The 25,829-nt window shown below is 32.6% G+C and overlaps 2 protein-coding genes and 2 pseudogenes across 2 annotated transcripts; 3 read left to right on the top strand and 1 right to left on the bottom strand.

The window, feature by feature from the left end:
* Nucleotides 1–1,892, top strand: LOC128039266 (protein DETOXIFICATION 56-like; annotated as a pseudogene).
* Nucleotides 1,893–1,907: 15 nt separating this feature from the next.
* LOC105789212 (ATP-dependent Clp protease ATP-binding subunit CLPT2, chloroplastic) lies at nt 1,908–4,510 on the bottom strand. Its single transcript, XM_012616491.2, has 5 exons — nt 4,246–4,510; nt 4,106–4,144; nt 3,913–4,022; nt 2,533–2,712; nt 1,908–2,295 (listed from the first exon to the last, which is right to left on the bottom strand). Exons 1-5 carry the CDS (start codon nt 4,467–4,469, stop codon nt 2,141–2,143), a joined length of 708 nt encoding a protein of 235 aa, XP_012471945.1. The 5' UTR covers nt 4,470–4,510; the 3' UTR covers nt 1,908–2,140.
* Nucleotides 4,511–8,982: 4,472 nt separating this feature from the next.
* LOC128034593 (bZIP transcription factor 60-like) lies at nt 8,983–9,868 on the top strand (annotated as a pseudogene).
* A 7,522-nt stretch (nt 9,869–17,390) lies between these two features.
* Nucleotides 17,391–19,990, top strand: LOC105789209 (ACT domain-containing protein ACR8). The gene is made up of 7 exons (XM_012616487.2): nt 17,391–17,734; nt 17,824–17,869; nt 18,011–18,125; nt 18,222–18,289; nt 18,389–18,955; nt 19,051–19,155; nt 19,243–19,990. The coding sequence occupies exons 1-7, from the start codon at nt 17,673–17,675 to the stop codon at nt 19,606–19,608; spliced, it is 1,329 nt and encodes a 442-aa protein (XP_012471941.1). The 5' UTR covers nt 17,391–17,672; the 3' UTR covers nt 19,609–19,990.
* The last annotated feature ends 5,839 nt before the right edge of the window (nt 19,991–25,829 follow it).

Below are 25,829 nucleotides of genomic sequence, written 5' to 3'. Positions count from 1 at the left end.
CAACTCTCTTTTCATTAATTGGCTGTTACGAACTTGCAACAAATAGGCACCTTATTTGCTCCTTCAGAAACTGATATCCTCACAAAAAACTCGTGCACTAGCAAACACTAAGCCTTCAATTCATACTTATTTAAGAAACCAGATTTCCCATCTTATATATTCGGATTTTGAAGCAACCCCACCAATTTTCTTCCATAATGCCTGCAACTGCAACATCAAGAGTGGAAGAGATCCCAACTGACAAACCATCTCAGTCACCTTCAGTTTCATATCCCACCAAGAAATGGCCGGCCAACCTAATACAGATAATGCTTTCAGAGCTGAAAATACAGAGAGGACTAGCACTTCCTTTGGTGGCCATGAACTTAACCTGGTTTGTGAAGATCGCGGTGACTACAGCTTTTCTAGGCAGGCTAGGGGAGCTCCAGTTAGCTGGTGGCACACTCGGTTTCACCTTCGCTAATGTCACAGGTTTCTCCGTCCTCAATGGACTTTGTGGTGCCATGGAACCTATCTGTGGTCAAGCTTTTGGAGCTAAAAACTTCAGGCTCCTTCACAAGACACTTTTGATGACCATAATCTTGTTACTGTTAACTACACTGCCTCTTTCTTTCCTATGGCTTAATGTTGATAAAATTCTAATCCATTTTGGCCAAAAGAAGACATTTCAGCAGTTGCAAAGACATATCTTTTCTATCTTCTCCTGACTTGGTTGTCACTTCATTGCTATGCCCTCTCAAGGCCTATTTGAGCTCTCAAAGCATAACAATCCCCATTATGTTTAGCTCGGCTTTAGCGCTTGCTTTTCACATCCCCATCAATATCTTTCTTGCAAAAGCTAAGGGTCTTGAAGGGGTTTCAATGGCAATCTGGATAAGTGATCTCATAGCTGCAATCCTTCTAGTCTTGTATGTAGTGGTGAAAGAGATTAGAAAGGGAGGGAAATGGAATGAGGGAGGCTGGTGGGATCAACGTGTTGAAGACTGCCTTAGACTGCTCAAGCTTAGTGGACCATGTTGTCTTACCACCTGCCTTGAATGGTGGTGCTATGAGATTTTGGTCTTGCTTACCGGAAGGCTACGAAATGCCAAGCAGGCAGTCGGAGTGATTGCTATCGTTCTGAACTTCGACTACTTGCTCTACTCTGTGATGTTGTCACTAGCCACATGTGCATCCACTCGTGTATCAAATGAGCTCGGTGCAAATCAGCCTGTTGCAGCCTACCAGTCAGCATACGTATCACTTGCAGTGAGCACAATTTCTGGTTGCTTTGGGGCATTGGTAATGGTGGGTGCAAGAGGCGTTTGGGCTCCTCTATTTAGCCATGAAAAAGAGATCATAACAGGAGTGAAAAAGATGATGTTGCTAATGGCAGTGATTGAAGTTGTAAACTTCCCCTTAGCTGTTTGTGGAGGAATTGTTCGTGGAACAGCTCGACCATGGTTGGCGATGTATGCCAATCTTGGGGGCTTCTATCTCTTAGCTTTACCGTTGGGTGTTGTACTGGCCTTCAAAGCTGCACTTGGACTGAGCGGGTTATTGCTAGGATTTTTAGTTGGGATGGCAACATGTTTGGCATTGTTGTTGATGATGGTAGTGAGAATAAGGTGGCATGAAGAAGCCGATAAGGCACATATACTTGCCTCTGATGGGAATCTGGAAACAGTTAACAAGGTAAATGACAACGAAGTACGAACATCACACGATGATAGGATTGTTAGAGCTTCAAAGCAAGCCACACAGCATAACATAGACACTAACACCAATCTCCAATCTGCTTTCACCCATTAAGTGTAATACAGAGGAATTTTTAATCCTCGTGAATTATCATTCAGGCCTATTTTAATGAGCCTAAATTCTACATATGAAGAACTTGATATGATCTTGAAGAATGTTGCAAACAAATATTTGAAGAATTCAGCACCTTTCTTTAAATGCTGGAGAACGATGATCATGTTCATATGTCCATCCAGAATACAGCTCAAACAAACAAGCTAAACAGGGAAGCAAAATGCCAGGTTCTTTTTTTAACTTCTATGAGTGCATGGATAGGCATGACCGGCAACATCATTCGAAAGATGGATTCATCATTCGAATAACGAGAATAATTACATCTCACAATGAGTACCAAAGGCATGTACTACCCATCTACAGAGTCAGGTTCAGAACTCGAAGTGAGCTCCTTAGATTTGGCATCATTGAAGCCAAGAGCTGCCATTATCTTGTGACCAGGTGATTCCACTTCAGACCAAATGCCAAGAAGCAAATGAGTTGTTGTAATTTCCCCATCACCACCTGCAATTTGAAGAATAAACCACATCAAGTATGGAATAATGAAAACTGAGGAATTCATATTACTACTTTTTCTTCTTCAGTGTACTTTATGAAGTCATAATAAGAAATTAATAGAACCAGATACATCCTTATCCCATATCTTGTAATTGCTTAACTGATTCGTAAACTTGAGCACCTTAAAGAAAAACCAAATTCTGCTATAAAAAGACCTAAAAAAAAAAAAAAATTGAAACTTACCAGATTTTAGTTTCTCATCAACAGCCCAATCAAGTGCCCTTTGAGCATCTTCTGTCAAAGGAGGATGCTCGGGACTGAAAAAGAACATGTCACCCTTTCCTAATAATTTGACAGTCTCATCACGAACCTTGGAAAGAGTGATACCATTTGCACGCAAAAATTTTGCAGCCAGATTAGTTCCTGCCCAGCAAATGAACTTCAAATATGGCATGGTATAACATTTACAGAATTATGAGTTTTTAGAACATCTGATGAATATTTTTGCATTGCAAAGATGGATTCCAAAAGGACCCAAACTGTAACGTATGAGAAATACATGAACTTTGAACACGTGCATTATGCAACCCTGAATACAGCGGCCAAATCAAAATTAACAATTGCATATTCTTTCACTTTCACAATGTTCTCACAAACATGCCCTAATTTTCTTGTCACTTCACTAAAGGTACAGATATTGGTGAAGTACAGGGATTTTCCAACACAACTGATAATAAAATTGACAACAAAATGAAATCCAGCACTTGCTTCTCCCGTCTTTGAAAAACTTCTATTCTGTTCCACAAAAAGAAAACTAAAAACAATGATTTTGCAGAGAACCCATCTTGTACTGCCCCAGCCATGTACATACTATTACTTCTAACATGTAATTCACCATCTTTTTTTGGTACCCTCCATGTCCATTTTACGGTCTATGACCGGGATTGGAGGCTGCCCCTCCCAGTAATGTCATCTCCAAGATCTAAACCTACATTCTCTCCTAGGGAATGCAATGTGCCTTATCATTGCACTCAACACTTGTTGGTATATTATTCACCATTAACAGTACTACAATTGAACAAATATATTCCCATTCACAGAAAGGTTATACTTTTACTTCTAACAGGTTATTCAACATTAAGAGAAGGAAATTAATGACAAATTTGAAAACAATTAACAACATGAAAACTATCAAATACTACTCCCACAAGAAAGAGAAATAGTGCTGTTGCAGTGCATTACAGGGAAATACCAATCTTGTAACTAAATCAATGGGGCAGCTTCAAGCTGTAAAGAGAGAAAAGGTTTCGTATTTAATTGACCAACCAGAAGACAAAGATGTCTCAAAACTTTATACCCCAAAAGCGCTTGCTTATCATGCAAGTATGTTATTAGTACCTACAAAGGCAGTGCTAAAACGTAACATATTACACATTTGCTTGATGGAAACCATGCTAACAACAAGCTTTTGCATCCTATTGACCCACGGTAGCTCACTTCTCAATAACTCTGATTCTCATTTTCAATAATGACTAACATTATCAATTAACACACATTGCCCCTTCCCTGTTGGGACTATTACAAGAACTTTAAATGGAAATGGGTAGCAAAAAATGTGATTACCTTCAATCAATATGCCCATGAGCAACGACTCAGTTCCAGTAGTTGGATACTTGAGTTTCCTAGCTTCCAATTCAGCCATAGCAAATGACTTTATCGCTCTCCTTGACCATCTGTATTTTACTCATTATCTCAATAAAAACAAAAAGGTATGAATTTTATGTACACGGAAAAAAACCAAATGAGCCGAGCTTACTTGGGAACTTTCCCAGCTGAAGCAACCCTATCTGTTTTCCTAAAACCATAAAAATTACATTAGAAAAAACAGAACCCAAAAATAAAAAAGATATTGCAGCTTAGTTAATGAAGAAAAGATAAGGAAAATGAGGATTTTACGAAGTGGGGAGACTTAAGGAGATAGTTGCAGTGATGGTGCGATGGTTGGGCAAGTAGGGTCTGGTTTGTGATGGCTGAAAGGAAATTTTGAAGCCAAGCCAAGGACTTTGTAAACTGTGGGGCTTTAGAAATGAAGGAGGAGAAGTGGGTTTTGATTGGTTTCTGGATTGGGAAATTAGTGAGGTGGTGGAAGATGGATTTGAGAGAGACTGGGCAACTGCCATTTTTTTTCTTTGATCCAGAAACTGGAAAATGAGTGCCGAGTTTGGATAGGCAAGATTTAGTGGATTAAAAACAACTGAAACGGCATCGTTTCCATGCCCATCTATTTACCGAATTGGCAAAAAATAAAAGCAACTATTCAACTTGTACATCAATTTTAATATTTTACCACAGTTAAAATTATACATCAATTTGATTTAACGTACAATTATATATATAAACTTTAATTTGGTGCAGACACGTAAAATTTTAATTGTGATTTAAATATATACTTGAAAGTTTAATTACGATTCAATCGTGTACATTAAAGGAATAAATACATCAATTTATATGTACTTTTTATGTGTTATGTTTATTTTAATCAAAAGGCAAAAACAACTAAATTTCGATTAATTCTAATGAATTAACCGAAATATTTCGATTCATTTAATGGTTAAAATTTTTACATTTTGAATAGTTCGGTTAATAATAATTCGATTCGGTTACTATTTGAACACCCTTAATTATAAGCATGTGTAAAGTATTACTAATATTTATATAAATGTAAATACTTTAATAATTTGTGTTCTAATTTCTTTTTAGCCTAGGAAAGGGTCAAATAAATATCATACAAAAATGGATTTGAGCTGAGATTGGATCCTAAAAGAAAGCCCACAAACTATATTCTTTGGGCTTACTTGAGGATAGCCCATAGGTGTTAGCTTAAATAGCCGATTGGGCATGCTATCCACCTTAATGACTGATAACAATGATAAAACATGATCAAAAAACTTGGTATAGATGAGGATGGCAGAGACTTTGGGTGCTGTGTATTTCATGTGAGATTCATCGTTAGTAACTATATGTGTAAGTTTTAGGTTATTAGTTAGTGTTAATTTAGATTATTCCAATTCTCAGTATTAATTTATCTTAGTCTTAATCCGAGTTTCACCATATGTGGTTTTAGTTTGATTAGTTCGACTTAATTTGAATTATATCAATTCTTAGTATATTTGTGCCGTATACATTATTTGCAAGTGTCAAATTTTGGTGTGGGATTGTGGTGTGTGGGGATCCTCTTTCAGCCTGGGACACAGGCTTCGACCATTAATCGAGCAAATCATGCTCGTCTGACCACACCGAACGAAGAAAAAATGTGAACAATCAAGTGGTTCCCACTTTTATTTTCAGACCTGTTTGGTTTTAGAAGAAGACTAAAGAGGGTAGAAACTAGTGAGTCAATGTCTTTCTTTTGGGCGGTTCGAAACTAGTGAGTCAAAGGTCAAGAAAGAAAGAACCGAAATTTCTTTAGCTCACTAAACTAAGAAGATTTTGGAGCCCTATAGGATAGCAAAAGATCTGCTGCATGTGCACCACTAGATATCATATCTCCTAATGGGCCACCCTTTTCATTAGGGTGATTCCGGTTTGATTTCTTTCGGTTGAATTTTTTGAACTATTCGATTCGGTTTAATTTGATTACTAATTTTTTATATTATTTTTTTATTTTGTACTTTTTTACTTTTTTTAATTAAATCAATTTTGTTTTATGGTTCTATAAGAAAATGATGTAAGATATTTTACGGGTTAACATCGAATTAATCGACCAAACTAATCTATTTTGGTTAATCATTCGGTTAACCGATCTTGTTCGTTCGGAGGTCGGTTAAAATTTTTTTAAAATTTTGGTTAACGATTAATTCCGTTCGAAATTGGGTAATTAACCTAATTAACCGAATTTAATAAATAATATTACATATTATATGTATTAGGCTATTACTAGTTCGGTTAATTTGGTCAAATGAACATTATAAATTTATTTATTTTATAAGTTTTATACTTGTTTTAAACAAAAAAAACATATAAATTTCGGTTAATGGGTTAACCGGCCGAATTAACCGAAATATTTCGGTTTGGTTAATTTTTTTTGAAAAACTTCGATTCGATTAACGGTTAAAGGATTAAAAAGTTTGATTAATACTAGTTCGATTCGATTAACTATTTAAACAACCCTAATTTTAACATTGGTGAGAACAAAATATTATGAGAAAGTAAAAACACCATACTGAAAATGATATTATTATATAATTTGTTAATTTATCATAAGTAAATAATGTTTTATATTTAAAATAAAATTAAAAATTCTATAAAATAAAAAAGAAAATGTGATGGATATATTAAGAAATGTGATTTACATACTAGAAAACATATATATAACTTCATGAGCATATATTATGCAAATATGCGATTATTTAATAAATATAAAGGTAATTACGCATTTAAAAGTGTGTTTTACATGTAGTAAATATGTAATTTAATGAATGTAAATTAAAATTACATACTCAAATATATAATTATTTTTAAAACATTTTACTTCGTCCAAAAACAATACTTAACAAACTCTTATACTAGGAAGCTAATTTTGCAAGGATTTAAACATGTTAGCAAGAAAATACATACAAAAATGTCATTATCGAGCATGAAAATTAAGCAAAACATGTTAGCAAAACGTGTGTCTAATACTCATACCAGTAAATGAAATTAGTTGGACCTGTCTGCCTACCAATTTGTAATGAAAGCTAGAAACAAGAACCAAAACTACAAAACCACGTTCCAAAAATGTACACCAAATTAGGAACATAATTAGCTTTATTGTTAAATAAATCCAAATATGTACTCAGCATTCAAATAGTTTAATTTCTTTTAAATTAATTAAGCAGTAACTAATCACATTGTTTAAGGTAATAATTTATTAATTTTGCTCCTCCGTGGATAGGGCGAGAAAGCATGACCAAAGGACTGAATAAGTAGTTAGGTCATTTCTCTCATGTCACATTGCACCATAATATGATTTGATCCTATCAATCTAAAACTAAACTAGTAAAAAACAGTGGTTAACCAATTATTGCTTCAATTTTGCTCCAAAAAATAGGTATAGCTTAATAAAATCTAAAATTTGATTTTACATTATATAACAACGGGCTAAATATTAAATTTATATATAAATTTTATTTTAATATATCGTCTGTGTTATAATAAACGTCGACGATAGAATAATCGCGAAGCAATAAGAAAAGAAAAATAAGAATATATAGATTTTACGTGAAAACCCTTTTGAGAAAAAATCACGGGCAGAGGAGGAGAAAATTACTAATGATGATAAACGAATAGTTCATGAGGAATTTCAACTACATCTATTTAAGGGTTGAAAAACCCTACGATTCTCAGCCTTTCGCCCCTACAGATCCCCTTATTTTGCCATTGTATTTATTTCTTTAACAAGTGACAAGATTCGAGTCACACAATCTTTAACAGTTTTATATATGAACTTTTAATTGGTGTAATTATACACTTGAAACTTATATTGTTGTTCATATGTATGCATGAAACTTTGATTTTGGTTCAATTGTACACATTTAAAAAAATAAATACATACATTTATTTTTGTTATACCCTTTCCCCAATAAGGCCATGTGGCAGAACAATGAGTGGCTTGGTGAGAACCCAAATAGGTACCCACAAAGCCTCCAACTCCTCCAAGTCGAATACCCTTCAGGTTGAACCCCCTATTAGGCCAAACATGACTAGCCAACTGTGAATTCCACTTAAACCAATTGAGAGGACACTCGCTTTTGGCCTCCAAGAGGCACCATAGAAGGACCATCAAGGCATAATAACCTCATACAGCCTCAATAAGAAGAATGTCCAAGCAGGGCCACATGGTATTATACATGAAGACAATTAACATGTAACGGACCAGCAACCTAGTCGACCACATGAAAAGCCTACCATCCTTATTGTTGGTGACATGGCACCACATGACAAAGGGACCTCCTTATATATACCCCAACACATGAAGAACTAGGGATCTCCTTCTTCCCAAGCATTCATTTGTTACTTAGCATCCTATAGCCTCCTCCTTCATTCTCCCCTTCCTTAACTTCTAGCTTCGACTCTTGGCTTGTCTCAAGTGAATCGATCTCATTGTAACCACCACCTTTTTCTTTATTGATTTCTTCTTCTTATTTTTTGATACACCTCTTGTTGATTTCTTTTGCTAATTCGATAGTGTAGTTAATGATTTGTGAAAAATGAATCAAATTAAAATTTAATATATAAAACCACACAAAATCAAAATTTATGTACATTGCACATTACATCAAAGTTCATGTTTAATTTTAATATGTATCCCATTACGAGAGTCTAATTAGATTTATATTCTTCTATTTGTTTTTTTTAGGGTAAATTACACCAACAGTCACTCAACTTTGAGGTAGCTAACAAAATAGTCACCTTGGTTTCATTTCAGTCACTCAACTTTTAAAAAGTGACAAAATATTCCTTTTGTCATTTTTCGTTACAGACGTAACGGTAAAGTGACGTGGCAGATGATGGCTTGCTTGGTATCATTAACCTTCTAGCTGGCCGGTTAGCATCTATTTAAACAACCATATCAGTAGCAATTTAGGGTTTATACAATAAAATAATAAGAGAATAAGAAGATGAAGAAGAAGAAGAAGAATGAGAAGAGAAAAAATGGAGATGCTTAGAGATAAAACAGATGAAAAACATGTTCCCTCCTCTGTAAATTTTATTAGACTTCAATTTTTCTTTTCATAAATCTTTGGGTTTTCATGAAGGAAATCAATTGGGATACCCTTTTGCTCGAGGCTAATTTACCCAATTTTAAGGATATCTTAGATAATGAACCAGAATAGGTAACGAAACCTCCTCCTCAACCTTGTTTGACCCAGAATCCTGATGAAGAAACGGCGGTGTCTTTATGGATCGGAGAGATCAAGAAGGTTTTGACGGAGGATGATAATTTTGATCATATGGTTGAGACTCAACTTGTCCCTAATGATGATTTCTTGGCTGATTTACTGGTCACCTCTTTGTAACAGCGGCGATGTGGTTGGCATCGACGGTGGTGATTTGTATAAACAGAGCCAGGCCCACACCAACGTCGATAAATACGATCCGATTGCTAAGAAACAAAAAAGGTATAAATTCATATTCCCAATTTATCAGTCTTTGTTTATTGTTCTTTGAAACTTCATTTTGTTTCAATTTTGTTAGTTGCATGTCTAATTTGAGGTAAAGGTGTAATGGCTTACCTGAGGAACTCAATTTCAATCTAGTTTTACTTTTAAAGCTTGATTGATCTTCTCAATTTTCATACAAACCCAAGTATTTTGCAAATACCCAAAACTGAATATAATAAATGGTATTACTGCAATTGATGGATCTAAATGGTTTTTTTTTTTCAGATAGTTGAGAAACAAATGCAGTTGTGAGATCAAGGGAGATGAAGAAGATGTATGTCAAGGATCTTGAGATGAAGAGTAGGTATTTAGAAGGAGAATGTAGACGACTAAATCATGTGATTCAGTGCTTCATTGCTGAGAATCACACTCTTTAGATTTTCTTTTTCTCCTCCCCTTAATCACAACCAATTTCTATTGCTTTGCCCTAAACCAACCCAACCCTTCAAATTTTTTCCCTAAACCCACCTCAAACCTTGACCTATCATCTGCTTCACCAACGTCACAAGTTAACTGGCCACATCAGCTAGTTAGCAGTCCTGCTTGAAAAAATAATAGAATGTTGGCAATGACAATTTATCGCAAAGAAAAAAGAGAGAGAAAAATAAATAACACACAAATTTTACGTGAAAACTCTTTCGGGAAAAAACCACGGGCAAAGGAGAATAAAATTTACTATGTCAAATTCGAAATGATTACAAGAGGAATAGACTATGTCTATTTATAGGCTTGTAAAACCATATTCTAATAGGAGTGTAGTAAGATTGAAACACCTTATTCTAATCAATATCAAATAGATGGAGTTTAATAAGGTTTAAAAAACCTTATTCTAAAATAAAATAAAAGAAGCATAATTCTATAGGGATTTTACTTTTATTTTATTTTACCACTGTATTTTATTTAAATAAGGATTCAGGTCACTTAATTCTAACACTGCTAATGTCTTAACGGGAACTGTTAATCAGTGACTGCTTTGTCACTTTTTTATAACGTTAGTGACTGTTTTGTCATTTTTTTTAAATTTGAGTGGCTGAAATGAAACCAAAGGGACTGTTTTGTCAGCTAACCCAAAGTTGAGTGACTGTTGGTGTAATTTATCTTTTCTTTTCATACTTTGTAGATCAAATTTACAACTTATTTTGAAAAGGTGTAAAATTTTGCTATAGCACTTCTTTGTATAGGAAAGTATGGAAAGATTGATGATATAAGATTTAAGACATTAAAACTTATTTTTCGAGACACTTTTTGATATTTTAATTAATAGTTATCTAAGAGAATTAAAAGAGAGTTATTACTTACCTTTTACCCGATTCAATTCATTATTATTACATCAAATCAACCAATTCAAAAATCTCCATGACTAAGGATTGTCAAACACCTTTCAAATCACCCAATATAGCATAATCATTAAAAAAGAAGGTAAAAGATCAAGAAATTGTTGTTTGTTAGATGGAGCAATCGGAATGGAATTAATCAAGATTTGTCCTCAAATATTTTAAAGGAAGGGGCACATAATGAGTAGGTAATTTGGATTTGATGCCTACTCGAAGAGAACCAAATGACCCACATCCAAAGTCTACCTCCTAATTTGACTTCAAATTTGCTTCAATGGCTATAGTCTTTGACAATTTAGGGTTTTTCTTTTCTTTTCACAACAACCAGATTAAGGGTTTCCAGCTGGCTGGACTTGATGGAATAACTGCTAGCTATTTGCATTTACTTATTCTTTGTTGGAAAGCTCATTTTCATATGCTTCACAAGATTGTGGAAAATAATATGTTAAAATGTATTAATTTCGTTAGGTTTCATAAGTAAAGTGTATTAATTATTTATTGAGAAAAGTAGTAATTTATTTGAAAAAGAGAGTGGAAACTGATATTAATATAAATAAAATAGCGTTGTTGTCATATGCAAGTCGAGTTAATTGATTAAACTGGTTAACTTAAGAAATAATTATTAAATCAGTCAAAATAGTTAAAACCGATTAAAAATCTTTTGAATCAGGTTGAAATTAGTTTTAAGTATATAATAGCGTTGTTATTATTTATAAAATAAATTTTCAAGCTTCTATTTTTATTGTATTTTTGATTTTTATTTTGTCATGATTGAACTAAAATTAATAATCTAATTAATTCAACCATCGATCAAAATTTTATGGTATCGAACAAAAGTGAATGAGAATAAAATAGTTTTATGAACATAGAATTTTCAAGAATTTTAAGAGTTTAATGAAATTTTAAAAACAAATTGAGGTCTAATTAAAATTTATATTTTTTTAGATTAATGAAAATGTTCAAAATTTTAAGAGAACTTAATTACATTTTTTAAATAAAAGGGATAATGAGAAACTTCACGACTTTGAGGAGGCCTAATTAAAATTCTAGAAAAACTTCAAGGGAGAAACAAAATATTCCAAAACTTGTAGGGGGCTAATTAAATTTTTTTTAAAATTTCAATGGAGAAATCAAAATTTCTCGAAATTTGGAGGGGTACCAAGGCCCTATAGACCCCATAAGGATCTGTCTCTGAACCATAATTTAAGTTTCTCATGTACAAAACATCAAATTAAAACTTATATATTGAATTACATATTCAACTAAACTTCATATATAAAATTGGTATTAATCCCTAAACAAATTAACCATTTAATCACATTGTCAAAACATGAAATCCCCCATCATTTAATTAATCATTTAATTAAAGCTTCTCTCTAAACCCCAACCGCCCCTAAAGTGCTTCAACTCTAAGTAACCAAAAAGTGTTTGGTGTTAATTATTTTTAATTATTGTAAATGACATATTAACTATTTTTAAATACTATTTAGAAACACTTAAAAAAATTAAGGTCAATCAAGTAATCAAATGGTTTATTTTGAAAAACCAGCCTTGCAAGGTAAGCAATATCGTATAAATGGCTTTTTTTGTTGTTGTTGTTGGCTTTATGTTTACGTTTTATTTGTTAGCTCCACAGTCTCCCATTATCACTTGCTGTGAAGTAGAAATATTATCAGCCATTTGATTGAGATCTGACGGTCTGATAAGCAAAATCAGTTATATCTGAAATTGTGAATGCCTTATCGAGATAAGGAATTTTTTTTCAAAGACGTAAGAATATTCTCTACACGATTTAATAATGGAGATTTAGGTTACTAATGGGGAAGAAAGACTCATTTCTCATTACTATGGAGGATATCTATAGCGAAGATTTTCTTATTTGATAGTAGCGATTTGGAAAGTCGTTATCAATGTGTTGTTATCACGGAGTGTGTGGGGACATATGTAATAGGACCCATTTTGTTATTTCTTTGAAGCAGTTCGAAGTTGTCATGCTAATGTGAATCCTAGTGATTTAAATGTTTAAATTGAAAAGCTGGTGGCTTGAGGATGAATGATTAGCCGAATGCTATAAGGTAGGGGACTATTTGTGCGATCGCCAACTGAGAAGCAAACCAAATAATATCAAGTGATAAGCGAATGGATATCCACCCGTGAACATCTCTCAAAAGCCTTCACTTGATGTCACATGTTATTGCCATATTGATTTTTAATTGTAATATATATATGGGATTTAATTAAATTTCCTTTAAAAAAAAACATAGCAAGCCATAAAATCTTGTAAGTGATTGAAAAGTTTATATAAACCTCAATTTAGAAGAAAATAAAACGAGTAAATAAATGTCATTGTCTTTTGCTGTTGTGTCTATTTAAGAAAAGACGATCCAATAAATTCCACGTGTTTTGAAATATTTTTCATACTTTTATGAAAAACGATTTAGGAAATTATAATTTTATTTCAATCAATAATTTTTTTAAAAATGCCCACCATGATTGATTTGTAATTTAGTTTGTTTCTATATCGGATGACGTCATTTAATTGTTTAATTTGACATTGTAATTAATTTTGTAAAAAGAAATTTATGAGAAAAAAGCCATACTGTGTAATGGTGGGCAAAGCATATGAGTTGAGCACAGTGAATCACATGGCCAAGATCTTTTGGTTGAGAAGATTTTAGTATCTTTGACTACTAAACGTACAAATAACATGCAATGTGCTATAACGAGTCAAACTTAATTTTCGGAGAATCTTAAATTTTAATTTTTTTTAATTTAGTCCTTAAAATATATGTATTATATTAATCAAATTTCTCTATCAATTTAATTATATAAACTTGTTGAGTGTCTTGCTATGTGTCCTCTCGGTGAAGGGAATCGGTTATTGTTAATTGAAATGACATTTTAAGTAGGCTCCATACATGCCAACACGTATATCATTCTAGGCTTAATACGTGTTCAGCGAACCGCTCACTTGACTTCGCACCATTTTCCTGCGAATACTCAGGAACATGTGAACCTGGCTCGCGAGTTCTCCCCACGAGCCCTTGATGTCTCTAATTTTTGTGGCCCAAATTCCTCCGCATCTACTCTGGTTGTGGGTCAATAGTTCAATATTATATTTGGGCTTCGGGTCGAGAAATGCCATAACAAAACTTACCTATTAAATGTTAACTTAAATATGATATGAAATTTATTATAAATATGCCGATAAAATTTTAAATATATATAAACTTGAACTTCACATATTAAAAAGAAAAGTAACCAATTTAAAAAATTAAAAAAATTCCAAATAAATTCAACGAATGAACATGTTTAATCACGTAGGAGGAAAACATGATTGGAGTGTGTATCGGAGAGAAATGCGGCGCCGCTGTATTGAATCCTAGCCCACATCCTTTTGAACTCCCGCCCTTTTAAGTGTGAATAAAGCAGGTTTTCGAATTTGACGCCAAAATTAGTTGAATAACGGTAAAAAAGACAAAAGCCCCCGTTCCCGACCACCCAAAAATAAACAATTAATTTCGAAGTTAAATTAAATATAAAAATCTTAATTTCTTTTTTAAAGTTAAATTACTAAGTGACCCAGCTGCCGACTTGCTGAGCTGTCATTCACGTTTCGCTTTAGTTTCGCCCCGTACTTGACCCTTCGTTCCTCCAAATAGCCACCTAACTGTTCACTAAACTCGAATTATTTGGACAATATTATCCCAAATTAATAGATGTACAATTAATTTTTTTAAGAATTTTAAAATTAAAACATTCAACGATTCAATATTATGTAACAAAATATAAAAACCATTATAAATAATTAAAATATTGTGAAAATTTTTAAATGCTTTCTTTTTCCTGGTTGTGTGGACATGGCTATATGAGGGCTGATGTGACGCCACCATCGTGCTGGATTTGGTGGGAAAATTACCGCCATACCCAATCCGATGCTGATCCCTTTAGCTTTAGGGTTCCGATTTCTGAATGAAGATATGCCTCTAATTAAAAGTAGATAAGAACAAAATTTTGAATGTTAGGTAGAAAAAAAAACAATTTTTTTATTAATTATAAATAAAAATAATTTTTGAGATTAATGTAGTAATTATCACTTTAATTAGACTTTTTAAAAGGAAATAGGAGATCAAAGTAAAAGCATAATAAAGTTTAACCGCCAATAACTGTCGCTGTTAACAGATGCGAAGAGGTAAAAGGGAATTAAATGCTTTGATTGCCACGTGGCAGTCAGTTGTGTTTTCAAAGAAATGAGACGGCGGTTGCTGTTTCTCATGTTTTTTTTTTCCGTTGACAGTTAACTGTTGGAAACGGTCTAAGTAAACCGGAGAGAACGTGTTCACTGACAACCCAGCACGTGATCTACAGAAAATGGCAACAAGTGTGTGTGTTTATGACAGCATGTCGTAGGGCAATGACTTGTATAATGGACACGTTCGAGTACATCAGTCCAAAAGAATTTAAAAAATATATAAAAAAGAAAAAGGTTAAAATGTGCTGTTAGTCTCTGTATTTTGACAAAATTTGAATTCAGTACCCTTACTTTAAAAATTAAAAATTCAATCTAAAATATCAGTCCACTTAATAAAATCGTAAGTATTCTCTATCAATTTAGAATTTTGGTTAGACTGTGATTGATAAAAAATAAACATGTTAAATTAATAAAAATTATAAATGAAGTTAATGACTTGAACTAGATTTTTAAATTAAAAAAAAATAAGAGGTATAAGGACTAAAACTCAAATGTCATCAAAATACAGGGCTAACAACAGATTTTAACCAAAGGAAAAACACCTCACCACAGTTTAAGGAGTAAAAGACGTAATAAGTCCGAAAGCGTGCCTCCACGACTACGTCTAAACCCATGCGCGCTGCCTCCCGACCAATTAATGGCGTCCACGTGATTTTTTTCCTTTTTCCTTTTTTTTTAGCATTTACAATACTATTTTTAATAATAAGGATTATAGAAAGATAAAATTCAAAATTTAATTTCTAACTAAAAATCTTATAAAATACATTATCTCATTAGTAGATATTTTACCATCTCACAACTTTTTTTAATAAAAATAATAAATATTAAAAATAAATATAAATTACAAATATACATATGTCCGACCAATCACAATATAAAATTTAACCAACATAATACACAATGGATAATAATTCGAACTAATTCAAAATATTCAAACTTTAAAATTTCGAAACTTCAACCTTTACCGATAATACCCTAATCGGCTCTAATAATTTTATTTTACCATATTTGCCCTCTCATGTATCATGCCGTACTAAAAGGAATATGAATATGCTTAGCAATTACGCTCACTCCTTACCCTAATAACAAATCGGTCCAATAGTATAGGTCCGAATCTTCAATTTTACGTCCTTCCTTTTTCTAGATGCGATCGATCTAATATATTTTTTCTTTTTAAATGAAAAAAAGACAGATGTGCCCTTTATTAAAGTTAATCAATATGAAAAAGTTGAGGGTATAAAAGGTATTCGCATGGAATTATAAGCCAAAGTAAAGATCACAAAGATTAGATTACACAGAAAAAAACCGGCCGAGAAACCTGACAGAAGAAAAGCCGATTCGAGAGAGGATGTTGTCACGTGAGGGACGTCATAATTCCGGTCGGCAAAAGTTTAAAACTTAAATTTCAAGCCAAGATGGTCCCCGCTTTATCGACGTGGATAGATCCATGACCGTTGATCAGTGAATACTACTTTTAAAATATTGAGTCAAAGGAACGCAATAGTATCGTGTGGGCATAAGTACAGGTGGCATCCGAGCTGGACTTATGAACTACCAAGATTGGGGATCAAGCGACACGTGGAGTACTAAAAAGTTTGACGAGTGGGGAGTGTTATTGGGTCAGCGCGGGCAGACTTGTCGGGCAGGCGTTACTCACGCCATGTGACTCTCTCTCCTCTTTCAAATTCCGTCTCTTCATTTCCCATGGTCTAATTTTGTTTTTAGTCCCTCTACTATGTTAATATTTTTACAATGTTATTATCAAGCCCAAATTGATAATATTGTTTTTTGGTTTCATAAAAAACTTATATAAATTCATGATTAACTGAACATTATTGATTTTTATCTATTTAAATTTATATTAAGTTCTTGATTAAGTTGGTGTCATAAATTAATCGGGTTTCAATTCAGTTAAAAATTACTAAAACACCCTTTTATATATAAATTAAGTTATATTATTATTATGAGAGTATTTTTATCTTTTACATTTTTATCATATATCAAGCTTTGCCGTTTAAACCAGAACATCATTCATCTTTTGTATGAACTTTTAATAATACATTTGTTACGTAATTTTTACCCACGTCCAGGATGTACCATAAGCTAGTCAGTTTAGATTAACTAATAACACGATAGGAAAAGGACCCAGTTATATCAAATTAAACTTGAGATATTAAATTCTAAAGTTCAACATAATAGAAGGACCTAAATGAAAATTAAACCATTTCCCATCACCCTTTCCGTATAAAAAAATTTATTTATGAATCTTAAAAATACATATATAAGGGGAAGGTTAAGTCTTAATATAACAAAGGCGTGCTTTGCGCTTACAAAAAAAACTTCAATATTCTTTTCCCAGAGACAAAAACGAGGGAAGAAAAAAAAAAGTTTGGTGGGCAGTTGTTAATAGCGATTTAGTCGAAGAACAAAACACAAAGTGCAAGTGTTTTGAGCATAACTGGCATTTAGCCTTGTTTGATTCAGCCAACACCATTTTTGTTTTTCCCTTCTTTTCTACACATAAAAAGGCTTCCTTTTCCCTTTCAAGCTTCCATCTTTCTTGGGGTTCTTCAAAGAAACAACAATCTAAAAAAAATGGAGTGGCATGCCTGTCTTGATGAATATGAAAAGCTTGTTATAAGGATGAATACACCCAGGTTTGTGTTCTGTTTGTTTTTGATTCTGGGTTTTCTTATGTTTTTTTTCTGGGTTTTTTTTAATTTATGTTCTTGTCTGTTTCTTACAGGGTTGTGATCGACAATGGTGTTTGTCCTACTGCGACTCTGGTCAAGGTTAGCTTTTTACGAAACCTTCTTCAAATATTAACACACCGCCCAAAATTTTGACTTGTGGGTCTCATGTTTTTCTTTTGAATTTTCAAATTTTGACTCAATCAAGTTCCTGTTTTTTGGGTTTTTTTTTATTTTGATCAGGTTGATAGTGCTAGAAGACATGGAATTTTGCTGGATGCTGTTCAAGTTTTAACGGATCTGAATCTTTCAATTAAAAAGGCTTATATTTCATCTGATGGACAGTGGTTTATGGATGGTAAGCTGATATTTTTACTTGAAACAAAAATTGATTTTTAACATAAAGGTTTCTCTTTTAGTTTATTAATATTTCTGGGTTTTTTTTAATTTGCAGTTTTTCATGTGACTGATTTGAATGGAAACAAATTAACGGATGAGAGTGTTATTAGCTACATTGAACAGGTAATTTTTTCACAGTTCATTCCAATCACTGAATGCCCTTTTAATTTGCTATGAAACTGATTTTTTTTTGTTTGTTGTGTTTTTGTGTGGTTTATACAGTCCATTGAGACCACTCATTGTGATAGAAGCCATGGATTTAATGGTTTAACAGCCTTGGAATTAACCGGAACCGATAGAATCGGTCTTTTATCTGAAGTATTCGCGGTTTTAGCCGACTTGCAATGCGATGTGGTTGATGCTAAAGTATGGACTCATAACGGTCGAATTGCATCTTTGATTTTCGTTAAAGACTGTAATTCAGGGTCGCCAATCGAAGACTCGCAACAAATCGACAAAATTGAAGCACGTTTAAGGAATGTTTTGAAAGGAGATAACGATATTCGTAGCGCGAAAACCACGGTTTCTATGGCCGTAACTCATACCGAAAGAAGGTTGCATCAAATGATGTTTGCAGATCGTGATTACGAACGGAAACCGATTTTGGAACATAAGTCGGAGTTGTCGGCTGTCACCGTGCAAAACTGGGTGGAAAGGGGTTATTCTGTTGTGAATGTTCAATGCAAGGACCGAACTAAACTCCTGTTTGATGTTGTTTGCACATTGACAGATATGCAATATGTTGTGTTTCATGCCACTATCAAAACATCAGGCGATAAAGCATATTTGGTACTTTAAATTGTTTCATTGTTCATAAAGTAATGTTAACATTTTATTACATGGTTTCGGCTTGTGTACTTAAAACTAGTTTGTGTTTCTTACAGGAATTTTATATTAGGCACAGAGACGGAATACTGGTTAGTTCAGAACCCGAACGACATCGTTTAATCCAATGTTTACAAGCTGCAGTCGAAAGAAGAGCATCCGAGGTATAATTCTATTTCAAGAACGTATCTTATATTCGAAGATCGAATCTTTTGATTTCTAATGTTCATCTCTTTGTGATTTGATTTCAGGGTGTAAGGCTCGAGTTATGCACATCGGATAGACAATGTTTATTAGCCGACGTGACTAGAACGTTCAGAGAAAATGGTCTTAACGTGACGAGAGCTGAGATATCAACCACGAGCGATGTAGCTCTAAATGTTTTTTATGTAACCGACGCAACGGGAAACCTAGCCGATCCCAAAACCATCGAAGCAGTACGACAAAAGATCGGTTTAGGTAACTTAAAGGTCAAGGAACTACCTTCGGTTTACCATGAAAAAGCCGAACCCGAAGAGCAACAAGCTGTCGGGGTCGGTGGGGCGGTATTGTTATCACTTGGTAGCCTAGTGAGAAGGAATCTATACAACTTGGGGTTGATTAAATCCTATTCTTGAATGGAAAAATTGCAAAAAGAAAGATTTGTTTCATTGGTTGGCAAATTGGCATATTCTTTGCTTAAGAGTTGGGATTTGGGGCCCCTTTTGTGTAAATATGAAAAAAGTAGCTGCAAAAATTTGGTGATTGTTGTTGTTGTTGAGATTTTGGGTGGTTGAATGGATAGGGGAAATCATATAGCCAATGTTGAAAGGCAGCTCCACCATTTTTTTATATTTACCCCCCTAGTCTTGTTTGGGGTTTGTGAATTTATGCTATAGATTAGAGAAAAAAAAGAAGATTAGGTAGAAAAAAATATGGTTCATTATTATTACACAACATTTGTACATAAACCACCTTTTTAGTATTAATTAATTATAATGTTTGACTTGTTTTTATTTATTTATTAGTGTACCATTTTGCTTGGATATTGTTTTTGTCGTAAAAGTATTATGGAGATTTTATTAGAAATGAATGAAACTTTTATTAGAAAAATCGATTTATTCTTTAATGTAACATACAAAAGTTTCCATGGTACTTTACCTTCCTATCCAATGTGAAAATCCATTGAATCAAGCACATGGAAAGTGATAAATAAGCAAGTTGGAAATAATCAAAGGAGAAAAGATGAAAATAAAACTTATTTAATTTTCTTTTTCTTTTTGTTGTTAACATCTTGCTTTATATAAAAGTAAACCTAATCTACCCTAAAATTTGGGTAGCTATTAGCATATAGGAGGGGTAGTATTTTAAGTGTCAGCTTAATAAACCAAGCAATCTCTTTTTATGTTTAGCCCTAAATTCATCCAACTACTTTGAATTAAAATCAAGTGGCCTAAAATAACAAATTCAACATTAACTTTTTAACATTCATTTAAATGGGTAGTGAAGGTTAGGTGATTAGAAAAATCTAGCCTAACTTTTTAGATGTATAGAGTTATTATAAAGTCTTCAACAATCAATTAACCCACATACACAAGTAATCATGGTAGAAATTTATAGTGGAATTCCTTTTATTAGGGTTAGAGATAGGGATGAAAATTTAAGTTATATATTTTTATAATTGTTAAAATGTAATTTTGAAATTTTAGTATTTTTTGGGGTTAAATTATAATTTTATTATATATGAATTTAAAATTTTATAAATTTTGAAAGGTCTAAAGCAACAATTTCCCATTTTAGGGGTCTAGGGGCTATGTTAGCCCCTCTCCCTTCTCCCCTATTAATAATAAACACATCATCAACTTAGTTAGAGACGAATACAAGGGGCAGGTTGGGGTCTTGATCCCTCCTAAAAATAAAAGATCGCTTTTTAGTGTCCGTATAAACAACGAAATTAAAAGTTTATATATGGTAAAATCCTACTTTGGATGGATTTGAATGGACGGTGCGTTTACTTGCGGCTAGTGTAAAAACAGCGGTGACGGTGAGACTAGATACTATAGCGATATTGTAGCGTGAGACAAAAAGTAACTAAACGCACTGCACCGCAACCCACCGCCTATCTAAACCCACCCTTTGTCTCCCTCTAAATGAAAAGATTTTTATTTAGTCCCTTCAAAAATGATAAAATTGTAAGTTCATACATGATAAAGTTACAATTTATCTCTCAAAATTTATATAATTTGATTTTTTTCACCTTAAAAAAAATCATGAATTCATCCCTAGGTTTAGTTGAGAATTTAGGGTATAAATTGGTAAGACTTAATCTATGAGATTTTCATGCATAAATGAATGTGAAACAAATCAAATTGATATTATTAACGTTATGTATTTTGGCTAAAGCATCTCTATAGTAAACTAAAATAACTAGAAAACCATTGTTAAAGACCTTGTTCATGCATTGACATGAGCCCTAGCTTGTTGTTATTGTTGTCCTCATTGCTTTGTCTTTATATGAACAGGCAGAGCAGCCGATGATGTAGTAGATTATTGAAGGTCCCATATGAGATTATAAATTATAATTTATCTAATAAAATTGAACTTCAACGATTGGTCCAAAAGTTGGTGCCTATAGCTACTACTAACACTACTAGCTAGAGGGCTCTTCACTATTTTTGCTTTAAAAAAATAATTAATTAAATTGAATCAAATTGGCAATGAAAGTAGTCAAAAAGACAAGAGAAGCAAAAGTAAAAGTCGGCTGCTTGTCTTTACCATGTTTATTTTTATCTGCCTTTCCCGACAAGATCCTCTGTTGTCGAAAGGTTTAATTAATTGAAGGGTTATATAGGTTGTTTCGATTCACTCAACACATGCTGGTAAAAACCTCTCTAAACAGCTGTAAATAGCTGGTCTGTTTCAAAATTTACCCATTAATCTGTGGACTATGGGGGTGTCCCATTTCAAGAGAAAGAGGTAAAATTTCCATGGAACCTAGTGTATTACTAAAAAAATGAGTAATTTAATTTTTATATATTAGATTAAAGAGTAAATTATCCAGTTTATTAAAAAAATTATCTATTTTTACTATTAAAAATTGACATAGTTGATGGAATAACTATACAGTTACATATGGCGTGTCATGCGTGCCTCATGCTGATATATAAGAACTAATTTTTTAACAAAAAGGACTATTTTGTTCTTTAAATTTAACCTACAAAGACTAATTTACCTATTTTTTTAGTAGAGTGGCTAAAATATAATCCGACTATTGGTACGGGGGCTTTCATATTATTTTTACTAGAAAAAGATCTATCCGATCTCTCAATTTAAATATTGAGTAAATTAGTTTTTCTAAAATTCAGAGCTATTTAATCTTTGTAAATTTTAAAAGTGAACAATTAATAATAACATTAATGTTCTATCAATTGTACATATTTTTTATTGATATAGTAACAAATTTAGCACACAGTATTAACAAATTCTATCAACATTTATACAAAATATATAAATCTTAAGGGTTAAATTTATTATTATACCGATCAAAATTATGTATAATTAATGAAAAATATTAACATTATGATTAATTATTGTTCGCTATTCACTTTCAAAATGGGAAAATTTTGGGCGATTTGTATTGTAAGAGGTGGGAAACAACTAAGACATACTTTTGACCTTAAAAGACATGTAGCTGTAGGTATGCAGCACATAGAAATTTGAAGGGGGGGAGTTGAAAAACAGTTAACCGCGTGAGGTTTGGGGTGAGACTTTTAGGGCAGTCCTTGGCTCACATGCCGGCAAGTGCGCCGGTTATGGTGGGTTTGACGCTGACACTGATACTGCTGGAGGGTAGTGCACATGGTTTAAGGCTGAAGTTTGATGGATGATGGCCTGCACTGCAGTAGCTTAGTTTCTCTGATATCAATGGCTCTCCTTTTCATATTAGTTTTTGTTTTTCTGTTTTGTTGGTCTCCTCATCTACCTCTCTTTTCATTGCCTTTGGACTCCAAACAGTGGATACTGACGCTTTAATGCATTTTTTAAAGGGATGAAGTAACATTTAATCCGAAAATTTTGTATTCTTTCTAATTTGATCCTTAAAATTTTTTGCCTCATATTAGTCTTGGAATTTTGCAACTTTTTTCAGTTTTAATTTACGTGATGGCGTGAAACTTTGATATTGTACCATGCTATCACTTGAAAATTTTAGGTGATATCATAACTAAATTTTAGAGTGCCAAATCATCACAGGGATCAAAATTTAAAAGATTACAAAATTCAAAGATTAATGTGGACAAAAAAAATTCAATGATTAAGAAAAGTTGTTAAATTTAAAAACTAAATGTTGGTTTATCCTTTCTTACTTGTTAAGTCCAATGATAAAAATTATATAATTTTTATAAAATTTTTATTCAACTTTGGATTTAATAATCATAAAAAATATTATAAAACACCCAAGAGTTTGAAACTACGAAAAATAAAAACAAAACAAATATATAATAACATTTGAATGAAAAAATGTAAATTTTGAGATTTAAATTCTAAATCTATTAAACGTAATTACGAGTTAATATAATGGATCAATTATCTATCAATGTTTGAAAGTATCAATATTCAAGTCTCATCAGTAACGAAATCTATTACATGCTTAACTTTAAACTCGGATAACGTTTAAAAAAATTAATTAAAAGAATCAAAATTGCCAAACCCATCTTTTTAACTCCCATTGTCCCTACCCACTTTTATTCCAAAACATATTGTCATGGCTTCTAAAGCTTTTGCTCTTCAATTTTACCTAAAAAAAAGACCTCTCCCATGTGAATTTTACACCCAAAATGGAATGCCTCTCTCTAACAAATTATTCAAACTAGACTTAGCATAACTTAATTAGGCAACATTCATTATCCACCAAGAAAACTAAAAATTGGGTTTGGTTCATGAATCTCCCTCTTCACAATTGGAATATATAGGAGTGAATTTTATTTGATTTTTTTATATTATAATTGATCACACATATATATTTTTTATATTATTTTTGTTTTCTAAGAATGGAAATATTTTGTAGAGAGATTGTTTGCATATAAGTCTCTCTTTTATTCTTTGTATTAAGATTCTTTATGCTTTTAATTTTGTCTATGGCTTTTTCTTAGTTGGTGTTACTATTTGGCATAACTAGCTTTCAAACTTCTTGTTTACATCCCCCCACAATGTATACACCAAAAGCATTTTTTATTTCTCTAAAGGAGATTCTTGGCTTTACTTGTCAACCAACTCAAAATAGAATGCCACATTTCAATGATTTTCTAACCCAATTACTGCAAATTATCTCTTATTTTATTGATTATAATACAAAAACAGGAAGCCAACCATTGTTATCTCTCCTTTCTATGGGCTCCTATTTATTTGGCTTCTATATACTTCACCCAAGATTCCAATATTATTTAAATAAAAAGATATTATCAAGCTTAAAACTTCATTACATATTCTGATTATATCTACTTTTTTTTTTACATAATGTTTAAAACTATTCATAATCCCTCCCCAATTCGTAAATAGGAGGATAATGCGTTTCAGCGCACTCAAACCCACATCCTCTTAACAATAATGCCCATACCAATCGAGCTAAGACTCAATCTACGTAATTTAAACTCTATATGTATATTAATTGTTGTGAGTTGGAGTTGTCAACGTTTTGTAATGTGAAGTGATAATTCAATGTGCACTGTGTCCCACTAAAGTAAATATAATTAAGTGTTAATATTCTCCAACCCATCTCCCATTGTCCCAGCCAGCATATATTCCAAAACATACTGTGATATGGCTTCGTAAAGTTTTGCTTTGAATTTTCCTAAAACAAATAATTAATGGGATCAATTTTACAGCTAAATATGGGTGATGGATCGTTGGAACTATTTGAGTGGGAATCGGAGGGGACCAAATTGCATGGGTTGTTGGGTCAGAACTCCTCATTTGATCAAAGCCATGTCTGATAATTTAAAAAATGTGTGGTAACTTTCTAACTCTTTCAATCCGTTATCACTTGTCAAATAAAGAGAGAATAACCCTCAATGTTTGCAGCTTTAGAAATTCTTTAAGTTTTCCTTATTAAAATAATACGAAAAAATTAATTACGAAAATGAATCATTTTGAACAATAATAAATGATGTCGTCAACATGCCAAATTGTATCACTTATAAAAAATAACATTTTAATAAAAATAATATTTAATTTAAAAGGGTGTTGCTAAAAGAAGGCAGCACCCTTGTACATAGAGCTGCTCATGGGCCAGGCGGCCCGGCCCGACGGCGCACCCAAAATATGGGAGGGTTTGGGTAAAAATATAGGCCCGAAATATGAGCTTGGGCAAAAAAACGAGGCCGATTAAAAATGGGCAGACCTCAGCACCACTTTTTGGCCCTGCCCGGCCCGAATTTAATAATAAATATTTTATTTTTTTAATTTTAAAATACTTTTTTTAAATTTTTTTAATTTTAAAATATTTTTAAAATACTTTGTAAAATTTTTTTAATTTAAAAATATTTTTAAAATAATTTTTTTTAATTTGTAAAATAATTTTTTGGTATTTATTTAAAAAAACGGGCCGGGCCGGGCCGGGCCCGGGCTTATGAATTTTTTCCCGGGCCGAAATTTTTTTATGTGCCCGGCCCGGCCCATGAGCACCTCTACTTGTACAATCACCATTTTATTTTATTTTTATTTTATATTTTATAGTTGTTAGAGTTGTATGATTTAAATCCTATTTAATTCATACTTGTAATTTTAAAATTAACTTTTGTTTAAAATTAACGATGTTTGTCTTACATTCATACTTGTAATTTTAAAATTTCAAATTATTATT

This window comes from Gossypium raimondii, chromosome 2, assembly GCF_025698545.1.
Source record: "Gossypium raimondii isolate GPD5lz chromosome 2, ASM2569854v1, whole genome shotgun sequence".
NCBI lineage: Eukaryota > Viridiplantae > Streptophyta > Magnoliopsida > Malvales > Malvaceae > Gossypium > Gossypium raimondii.
This window is presented reverse-complemented; position numbering and strand designations above follow the sequence as displayed.

Bases quoted from the DNA above. Each gene is read 5' to 3' on its own strand.
- LOC105789212 (XM_012616491.2), bottom strand. From the start codon at position 4,469: ATGGCAGTTGCCCAGTCTCTCTCAAATCCATCTTCCACCACCTCACTA. The intron at 4,145-4,245 runs GTAAAATCCTCA...TTATGGTTTTAG, and splicing joins TCCTTAAGTCTCCCCACTTC to GAAAACAGATAGGGTTGCTT. The intron at 4,023-4,105 runs GTAAGCTCGGCT...AGTAAAATACAG, and splicing joins TCAGCTGGGAAAGTTCCCAA to ATGGTCAAGGAGAGCGATAA.
- LOC105789209 (XM_012616487.2), top strand. From the start codon at position 17,673: ATGGAGTGGCATGCCTGTCTTGATGAATATGAAAAGCTTGTTATAAGG. The intron at 18,290-18,388 runs GTAATTTTTTCA...TGGTTTATACAG, and splicing joins TTATTAGCTACATTGAACAG to TCCATTGAGACCACTCATTG. The intron at 18,956-19,050 runs GTACTTTAAATT...TGTTTCTTACAG, and splicing joins CAGGCGATAAAGCATATTTG to GAATTTTATATTAGGCACAG.